The sequence below is a fragment of the Eretmochelys imbricata genome, chromosome 10 (assembly GCF_965152235.1).
Source record: "Eretmochelys imbricata isolate rEreImb1 chromosome 10, rEreImb1.hap1, whole genome shotgun sequence".
Taxonomy (NCBI): Eukaryota; Metazoa; Chordata; order Testudines; family Cheloniidae; genus Eretmochelys; species Eretmochelys imbricata.
Window position 1 is genome coordinate 1,909,170 of NC_135581.1, and position 9,962 is coordinate 1,919,131.

Below are 9,962 nucleotides of genomic sequence, written 5' to 3' on the forward strand. Positions count from 1 at the left end.
GCTAATCAGAACGTGCAGCCTCGATCATAGGGTAAGCTGCAGCCATGATTGTCTCATGGGAAGGATGTGGATGGGTGGAGAAGAAAATTCAGCTTTTGGAGAGCTGCTCTCTGTAATAAGAACTTTCCAATGTTTCACATTTTAATAGAAGTTAGAAGGATTTTGAAAAATAGAGTCCACCACCTAGTCAGGGATACTATCCATCAATGTTCATAAATCAAAGGAAAATAAAGAATATGCCATATAAGGCCAAGAAATAATGTCAAGGTCTATAGGTTTAGTTTAACTTACTTTTTATTTCAGTTTGGAAACCTCATATAACTCCCCAGCAACCCTAAATAATCAGTTTTGCGTGTGACTAGAGGTAAGCTGCTTAAGCTCTCTGAGACTCCATTATTCCGTCTGTTAAATGGGGTTACTACCATTTACTCACCATGGTAAAGAGCTTTGAGATCACTAGATATCAAAGCAGTAAAAATGCAAAGCAAAGCCAGCTGGAGTTCTAAAGCAAAGATTTAACAGCTGGGAATTGTAAACCAAACCATTCGCTACTACTGAGTTCCATAGTCTGCCAGTGCATTCTGATTTGTACATGCTTATCACTCCACCTGTAAGAACCATCAGCCTCAAGTCACACCATGCAGTTCAGCTTGTTAAACCAGCAAAACTGGCTCTCTGTGCAAAATTAGCTTTTCCTAACATAAGTCTCCAAAATCTTCCATTCATTGTGGGAGGAATAGGCCCTGGTAGGAAGGCATCTGGGAGCGGTCTCTGCACTCCTTGATGCACTGATCAGCGTGAGAGCATGTCCCAGTTCTAAATGGCTCCTTGTCCCCTTTTTGCAGGCTTGTCTGCGCTCCTGTTTCCAAGCTCAGATGTTCGAAAATTGTGGGTGTGGTCACTATCTGTTTCCTTTACCTGAAGGGGTAAATTATTGCAACAGTGAAGTTGATCCAGACTGGGGTAAGAACATGAAGTAACAAGGCCCCATAATGCATCAGGAAAGGGATCAGAAACATACAGGGCTCCGTCAGGAACATTTTAAGTAACTGAATTAAACACTTTCCTTGTATGAGTTCAGCAGTGGCGCTGTTTGCTAACCAGATGGATAGTGAGTAGCGTGGCAGAGTTCTTAGCTCTGGCATCAGATTAAGAAACCTCAAGTTCCATAGCAGTTTAGCTGAAGGCTGCTCACATAGAGATGACCAGCTGGTAACACCAACATGGTATGAGACAACAGGGATTTCTGCTATGAAGTGAACAGAAAGCACCGCACCGGCCTTGTTGCATTTCAGGTCTCTTAGCACAGAAAGGTCAGCACTTCTCCACAGGTTTGTACAGACCCCAGATGAATTTGCCCCTTCAATACAAGGTGACACAGAATAGATGTAATCCTCAGCACACAACTGTGTCTGCTCTGAATGTTTCTGAGTGCTGCAGTTCTCTTGTGACAGACATTCACAGAAAAGGGATTGTAGTAAAACAAGGTGCATTACTACATTCAATGAGTTTCTATTTCAAGTGACAGCCCATGATACCTACTGGAGTGATGAAGATCTATCTTATGTAGTACAGTGCTGCCTAATCAATCTGCTAAGCCCTTACTAATAGCTATCTGCAAAAAGTGTTACGTCGTCTAAGAGTTTAACTGTTTTTGCTTAAATGGTTTTCCAAAAAACCAGAAGGTTAAAGGGGATGCAAATTTGTGCAGCAGCAAAGTTCTCATCTGAAAGGATTGTTTGCTTTTTGTTTTCACCAAACAGCATATTGCTATTCTTCACTGAGAGCAAGTATAGGACACAGGCAGTTTTGTATTGACTCTTGTAAGGAAACATGCAAGTAAGTAAATAAACTCTCTCTGGCAGTTCTCAAGGTGGAGGGAATCCTGCGTTTCATTCCTCACTGAACAGTGATGATCTTAAAATCTAAAATCCTTTTTGGGGTGTTTGAAATCAAACTAAAGTTCTGATAATTTAAGAAAAGTGAGAAATTCTGTGTATTAATGTTCTTGTGTCTTCTTTCCAGTGACACTCAGTACAAGATGACCATATCAATGGCAGACTGGCCGTCTGAGGCTTCCGAGGTACAGCCAATTTCTAACTTTTAAAATGTAGATTGATAATGAGATGTTCTTACCCAAGTGACTCCCTCCATGTGTGAGGTTAACGTGTTCAGCGAGGCAACCTCCCTCTCTGCTAATTGACACTTTTGTCAGCATACAGCGGAGAACAGACTCTCCAGGCTGTGAAATACAAACAGGGAAGGAGAGCTTTTTATTTAACAGAATTGGAGCCAGGAATATTGTATCTGGTTTTAAAAAGCAGATAAGGCCTTCGTTCTTTCACTTAGATGAAAATCAGGAATAGCTGATAGTTAGAACCATGTAAAATTGGTGTCAGTGAGAGCAGAATCCGGCCCTTAATTATTCATTATTTTAAATGTTCTTTAACTATAATGAGAACAATGGCCTCCTCTTTCAAATAAATACCGCACTCGCCTTTGTAACTCACTGCGCCACGGACAGCTGCCCATCCAAAGCTATACAATAGAAACATGGTACAGGACTCTCAGGCATAACAGAAGGCTACTGTGTTTGGGCTTGGCCGTTTCACCATAAACTTCCTGTCTAGCTTACACACCTCACTATGATCTGCATATTTCACTTACCCAAGAACAGCTAGAGGCTGCTAGAGAAGCAACATGGAACCTGTTGGATTTCACCCTCTCTCAATAGCAGAGAACAACAAAAACCATCCACCTTTGTACTAGATGAAAGTGTTGTCTGAAGTAGAAAAGTGTGATAAGATCTCAGGGAATAGCCAGTGTGAAAGTTCAACATTCCATAAATATATTCATTAAATGTTCAGGTTGCATACTTAAGCAGCCAAAGGTCAGGAAATGTCAAAATTAAGGTTGCACACAAAGCCTTAACTCTGCCTCTTTATGTATATATATAGATCTGCAAATCTGTGGACTATGTTTGCTGATCGCAGATCAGATGCGGATACAAATTTTGCATCCGTGCAGGGCTCTACATATACATGACAAGTCTTTAATTGTATGACCACATTCTATATGTTTAATACATCATCATACAATATTTTCAACAAGATTTTAGATGGGTATCACATCCTCTAGTTTCAGAGGAGCAGCCGTGTCAGTCTGTGTCCGCAAAGAGAACAGGAGGACTCGTGGCACCTGAGAGACCAACCCATTTATTTGAGCACGAGCTTTCGTGAGCTACAGCTCGCTTCATCGGATGCATGCAGTGGAAAATACAGCGGGGAGATTTATATACACAGAGAACATGAACAATGGGTGTTATCATACACACTGTAAGGAGAGCGATCACTTAAGATGAGCTAATACCAGCAGGAGGGCGGGGCAAACCCTTTTGTAGTGATAATCAGGGTGGGCCATTTCCAGCAGTTGACAAGAACGTCTGAGGAACATGTGGGGGGGGGAATAAACATGGGGAAATGTCACCTCCTCTGGTACAAACCCATGTTAACAGCTTCTGCTTATCTAAGAACAGGTTAGAACAATTATGCAAACCTGAGAGAACGACTCAGGGACTCATTCCATAGTTGGTGAATGCTTCTGTAGAAGCGACACTTGTCTTGGTGTTATCACTGGTAAAAGCCACTAACTATGTCGGCTCACTCTGGATCGGCACAGTACAGAGCCAATGTTGCAGCAATGAACAGTGCTCCGGGCAACCAGGGAATTACCTGGAGACTAAAAAAGCAGGAGCCAGACTGACAGCAGCTCTACTAGAGCTGTGAAGATAATAGTTGTTGAATACATTATTCAACACTTTTCCCCATTTTTCTAGATAGAACATCTGGGTAATAAAAGTGATTATTCAGAACAGATACAGGTTCTATGACATCTTTCTAATCAGACATGGGAACAGTATTTATAATTACCCAGTTCTACTCTTCAGAACACCCCTGCCTCCTGTTCTCTAATTTTGCTGACTTCCAGCATACTTAAAGATTCTCCTGTTGTTTCTTCTTCCCTACTGTAGTTGGACTTTATTTTCTCTTTAAATGCTCTTCTCTAACACTGATGCAGATTATCCTCCATGTATTTTTAGAGCTCTAGTTTTATTTGCAGTTAACTTGTCACTCATCCCCACTGGGTATAAAGTTTTAGGTTGAGGGTTCTGTGAAGGGATATGCTTCCCCTGGGCTAAGTCCTCCACCTCTTCAAACTCTAGACAGGTCTCATCTACCACTCCACTTGCTAAGAAACACTGCCACTCCCTATCCCATAATAGGCAACTCACTTCATCAAACTGGCCTTTTGGAAGGTTTCATTTACTTGAGTTCAGATCCCAAATCCTTCCAATGATGGAAATTTGATTCTGTTTCTGGTCTGATCCCATTTTCCCAAACTCTCCCGAAGTCACCTCACCACATTCTCTCATCATCAGTTGAGAACAGTGAAGCTAAAATATCAGGGCCTGTAACATGGACTGATAGAAAATTGGAAGCTCTGTAAAATTACCCCTTTTACCATTTCAGCAGGAATTTTCCTGTTGATTTGCTTCTCTGGACCCTGGTTCTCTGGCCTGGAGGAAAGTCACCTGTCTGCAACTGCTATTGACTGAATCACAAATTCCTTTATGTAGTGTAATATCAATCGTTATTTAGCATAAGCAGGTGCCAGAGGTTCCAGCTTTCTTGTGGACCGTGTAGGTGGTATTTTACCTCCCCCAGAGCACACGTGGCTCAGAGAGAATATTTCCCTTTTCAGTTATGAATCAATTTTTCTTTTTCTAGGACTGGATTTTCCATATTTTGTCCTATGAAAGAGATCTGTCGACAAATGTGACTCTGGACAGGTGAGTAAAAACAGAGGTGCCTGTTGACATTAGGTTAGCTCAGACCTTGACGATCAACCCAAGCATGTGGGAGGAGAGCAAATTCTTGGACATGGTGCTTGTCTGTCCATGTAGGCAGACAATCACAGAAGAAGCACATGCAGATACCATGCTCTTCATAGCTCCAAACTAGGCAAATCAAAAACCTGCAACCAGAGTTTAAGCTAAAAAGCATATTGAACACAGCAGGTTCTTTTCAGCTCCAAATAAGTTTTAACAGAGACCAGGGCTAAAAATGCCACAGGTTTCCAAAGTTCAGCACCTGTATGTGCATGTGAGAGCACACACAGACACACAAACACCCCCCACCCCCAACTCTCGTGTGTGGGAGGCAGGGTTTCCCACCTGAAAACACTGGATTGGCGCCTGCCCCCAGAAGGAGCCAATCCAGTGCACCAGGTTGGATGGAGATGGCTGTTACTATTTGATAATCTGAACTGAGGCCTCGGACAAGTGGGAAATCTGAACTCTGCCTTTGTGGTGCAGAAATAATCTGACTCCAAACCCAAACTATAGCTTTGTTTTGAAAATTCCTGACTTTTTTGGATGCGTGCACACATGCAGCAAACAAGTCACGTGAAAGCGGAGGCTGGACATAAAGGCAGAGCCCCGAATGCAGTGCTAGAGGTGGGCTTAAAAAAAATCAGATGGAAACAGGTCACATTGCAACCAAACTGTGTGAACATTAAGCTCCCTGAAATAGGACTGACACTGGTATTGTATCAGCCGTGTGTCTTGCATATCAAGCCCTAAAGCCAGGTGAAACAGACCTCAATGCAACTAGTTCTACCCTCACAGGAAGGCACAAGGAAACTGGTTTTAAGTCTGTGCTCGGGAACAGTCACTTCTCCTCATGCAGAAAACCAATGCCTTGGATTTCATAGCCACACCCAGGCTACTCTGGCATCACCATTTTACCGGGGTGTAGAGCACGTGCGATGCTGACCCATGGATTTCCATGTGCCTGACACTTGTCGTCGTTGTTTCTAGTGCAGCGTTTCTCAAAGGCGGCCACCACGGCCGTATGCGGCAACCAACAGCGTTTCTTGTGGCCACAGCCTCCTGAGTGTGATGTGGGGGAGAGGGCAAAGTAGAGCCCCCTCTCCCTCCCTGTTGCTCCTGGATGCACCGCCCTGGTGTTGGTTGCTGGGGCTGCCAGCAGGGGGTTGGGCCCTGCCCCCCTTAGAGTCACCTGGGGCACAACGCTGGTGGAGCAGGCAGCTGATGAGTTCCCCACCTTCCCAGGGCTGTGGGGCTCAGGCTCCGGCTGTGGGGCTTTGGGCTCCAGCCCGGGGCTCTGGCTGCACCGTGGCAGGCCCCAGGCTCTGGCCACACGGCTTCAGGCTTCGTCCTGGCTTCAGGCTCCAGCCCCCCACTGCCTCCCCCAACCCTCCATCTAGGGCTTAATTTGTCCCCAGGCTTGCCAGGGCTGATGAAGTCTACTGTGAAAAGTGATACTTGTATGTTTGTTAATACCACTTTTCACAACAGACTTGCTAGCTAGCAATAAATAAATTACAATAATTTGGCCGTGTCTACATGCATATTTATTTGGTTTTCCTACAGCTAATTAAGTATCTTAGGAAAAGTGTGAGAGTGGCCACCAGCAAGAGTCGTTTCAGAGTAGCAGCCGTGTTAGTCTATATTACTCCTTTTCTTTCAGCAAGAGTTGGTGGCCGCACTCTGAGGCCACCAAAACATTTGTCCTGAGACCCTGTCCTAGGGGTAGCAGTTGCATTCCTTGTTTATACAGAATTCCAGCTCCAACTCCTAAGCAGCGTAAAGGATCCCGAACTAACAATGTTAAATAGAGAAACTGGTTCCATATTCCCATCCAGTCTGCATAATGCGGAGGATGCTGCTATGTCCAGATTACAGTGGACCTGAAATCATGTCATTGTGCAGAGTGAGACCATGTGATTAGGTTCTGAGGGAGAAATTAACTAGAGGCAACCACCTGGAGCAGATCTGTGACCCTGACTCTTCCCCTGTGGAGTCAGAGTATTAGGTGCTGTTACCCTGGGGTTATTTGCAGACTTGGGTGTTTTAAACTGAGGCAGGACAGGGAGGTTTGCTGCAACTGAAGTCCATTTGCCCAAGGGATGAATACAGATAAAGTTGCAGGTCCTGTGCTGAATTAGAGAATGAATGCAAGGCTGGCCATAAAAGGTCTGGCAAAAATGGACAGAAGTAGCATAATAATAATGCTTGGCAGAACATGAAAGTAAAACCAGCTAGCTACCAGGAGGTTTGGTGATGTGCGAGAGACCAAGTTCTGTGGCAAAAAGCGGAGGAACATTAACAAGGCCTTCACTGGAGTTACCCTAATTCTATAATAATATTACAGTCATAAAATAGATTTAAGAGACTGAGGCAGAAGAAAACAGGAAGTGCCACCATGACAGAGAGTTGGCAGAAACGAGTAAGTGAAGATGGCGGCCAAAATTTTCATACTTCAATGTTAGGCACTTCTAGAAGTGGCGAGAGCCTCCATTGGCTTCAGTGGGAGAGAGGCTGCTTTGCCTCTCTGAAAAGTCAGCTCCTATTTAGGTGCTTGATTATGAATTTAGAAGCCTAACTTTACCACGTCTCTTTTTAAATGGGGTCAAATGGCTACAAAACTAAGCTCCAGCACTTTCCTCGTGAACAGCTCTAAAAACCATCAGAAAATGCTAACACAGGCAAAACCAAATGCCTCCCTAGCACACAGTTTATGCCCATCCCTTGGCTGCCTCCAGAACAGACCTCATGGGTTATTCAGATGAGTCAGTCAGATGAAAGGTTGCTAATCGGCTCCCAGAAATTTGCTCCTGGCAAGTTCCCCCAAGAGTCTCAAAGCACTTCCAATACAGTCACTAGGCTGCTCTGTGTTTTTAATGCACCTTTGACCCCTTAAGGGATTCAGTTTATAAGGTGCCTGAGAATAAGATCTCTCCCCCAGCAACCAGTCTTACCATTTCTACCTCCTCTACATTCCAGACTGTGTGGTTAACAGAAAGAATATTATAAATGTCACCCTTAGCACTGCTTTGGGAAGCCTGATCCCAAATGCAAGCCCAGCGCCTCCCAGGGAGCAAAAGAGACGAGCTGGAACCACACCTGAGTAAATGCACAGGGTGTACAGGGCTAGAATTTAGTCTGAACTAATTCTTGTGTCCTACAGAAATGGGATCATCAAGCTAAATATTTACTTTCAAGAGTATAACTACAGAACCATCTCGGAATCTGCGGCTACAACCGTAAGTGCAGAATCAGGCTCCTGCTTCTAAACCCGTGCCAGAGCATATTTCCATAGCCTTTTCCAGAAGCCAAATACCTGCAGAGTTCCCACTGAAATGACTCTGCCAATCTCGGCCTCTGAGCAGCGTCCCTGCAGCTCCCCATAGAGATTAATCTGAAGTATTTAGAGGTGTCCCCATCCCCTGGACTGGGTGGTAAATGCACCTGCTGTTCTGCTCTGTGGGATTGAACTCCTATGGAGTTCAGACATTCCTGGTGGGTCAGAACCACTCTCTACAGGCTGGTTCACAATCCCGTCTACATTCCTGCCGCTGACCCATTTCTTCCTTTATCCTTGGTTGGGGCGGGGGAAAGTGATGCTAAGGAGTGCTGTGAAATCTCCTTTGGGGTGAGCCGCTGCCTTCACATGCCTCTGTGCCTGCGACATGAGGGACTCAGCGAAACGTTACAGGTGTGATCTAGGTGTGGATAGTCACCTAGTTAAACTTAACACACACACACCCCGAGTACACAGCTGCCCAATTGCTCCTGGGGCTGAGGGTAGGTGGGTCCTGACTTCATTTTCCTATTTCAGATTGTGTGGCTCCTGTCAAGCCTGGGAGGCCAGTTTGGGTTCTGGATGGGGGGCTCGGTGCTGTGCCTCATTGAATTTGGAGAAATCATCATTGACTTTCTGTGGATCACCATAATTAACATCATCAGCTGGGGCAAAGGCCTGAAGCAGAAACGAGCCTGGGCCCAGTACCCAGACGCACCTCCAACCGTGTCAGAGCTGGTGGAGGCTCACACCAATCTTGGGTTCCAACATGAGGACATCATCACCCACTCCCATGATGAAGTTCCTCCCCCTGGAGCACTCCCACCAGAGCCAGGCACCCCACCACCCAACTACGACTCACTGCGTGTAAACCCACTTGCTGTCATTGACTCGGACAGTGATGCAGAGGCCAGTTAAGCAGCACAGAATATTGCACTGCACTTGGCCTCTGAGGAGGGGCCTGCTCTGGCTTGACATGACCCTGTAATTCATTCTGCACCATGCTCTGCTCTTTAGGAAAGCTGCAGGGGATACTCTGCCATGTACATTGGTCAAACTGGACAATCTCTACGTAAAAGAATAAATGGACACAAATCAGATGTCAAGAATTATAACATTCATAAACCAGTCGGAGAACACTTCAATCTCTCTGGTCACGCAATCACAGACATGAAAGTTGTGATATTAGAACAGAAAAACTTCAAATCCAGACTCCAGCGAGAGACTGCTGAATTGGAATTCATTTGCAAATTGGATACAATTAACTTAGGCTTGAATAGAGACTGGGAGTGGCTAAGTCATTATGCAAGGTAACCTATTTCCCCTTGTTTTCCTAACCCCTGCCCCCTCTTCCTCAGACGTTCTTGTTAAACCCTGGATTTGTGCTGGAAATGGCCCACCTTGATTATCATACACATTGTGAGGAGAGGTTTCAGAGTAACAGCCGTGTTAGTCTGTATTCGCAAAAAGAAAAGGAGTACTTGTGGCACCTTAGAGACTAACCAATTTATTTGAGCATAAGCTTTCGTGAGCTACAGCTCACTTCATCAGATGCATACTGTGGAAAGCACAGAAGATCTTTTTATACACACAAACCATAAAAAAATGGGTGTTTATCACTACAAAAGGTTTTCTCTCCCCCCACCCCACTCTCCTGTGAGGGAGAGAAAACCTTTTGTAGCGGTAAACACCCATTTTTTCATGGTTTGTGTGTATAAAAACAAACATCTGCTGTATTTTCCACAGTATGCATCCGATGAAGTGAGTTGTAGCTCACAAAAGCTTATGCTCAAATAA

The 9,962-nt window shown here is 44.8% G+C and overlaps 1 protein-coding gene across 2 annotated transcripts in view; it reads left to right on the top strand.

Annotated features, from left to right (window-relative positions):
* The window catches only part of LOC144271047 (epithelial sodium channel subunit beta), a 28,067-nt gene extending 18,619 nt beyond the window's left edge, over window positions 1-9,448 (top strand). For both annotated transcript variants that reach the window (XM_077828109.1, XM_077828108.1), the window contains 6 exons: window positions 846-963; window positions 1,764-1,839; window positions 2,026-2,083; window positions 4,788-4,849; window positions 8,052-8,127; window positions 8,703-9,448. In XM_077828109.1, coding sequence (XP_077684235.1) covers window positions 846-963; window positions 1,764-1,839; window positions 2,026-2,083; window positions 4,788-4,849; window positions 8,052-8,127; window positions 8,703-9,083 — 771 coding nt within the window. In that variant the 3' untranslated portion in view covers window positions 9,084-9,448. The remainder of the gene's footprint in view (window positions 1-845; window positions 964-1,763; window positions 1,840-2,025; window positions 2,084-4,787; window positions 4,850-8,051; window positions 8,128-8,702) is intronic.
* Window positions 9,449-9,962: the final 514 nt, after the last annotated feature.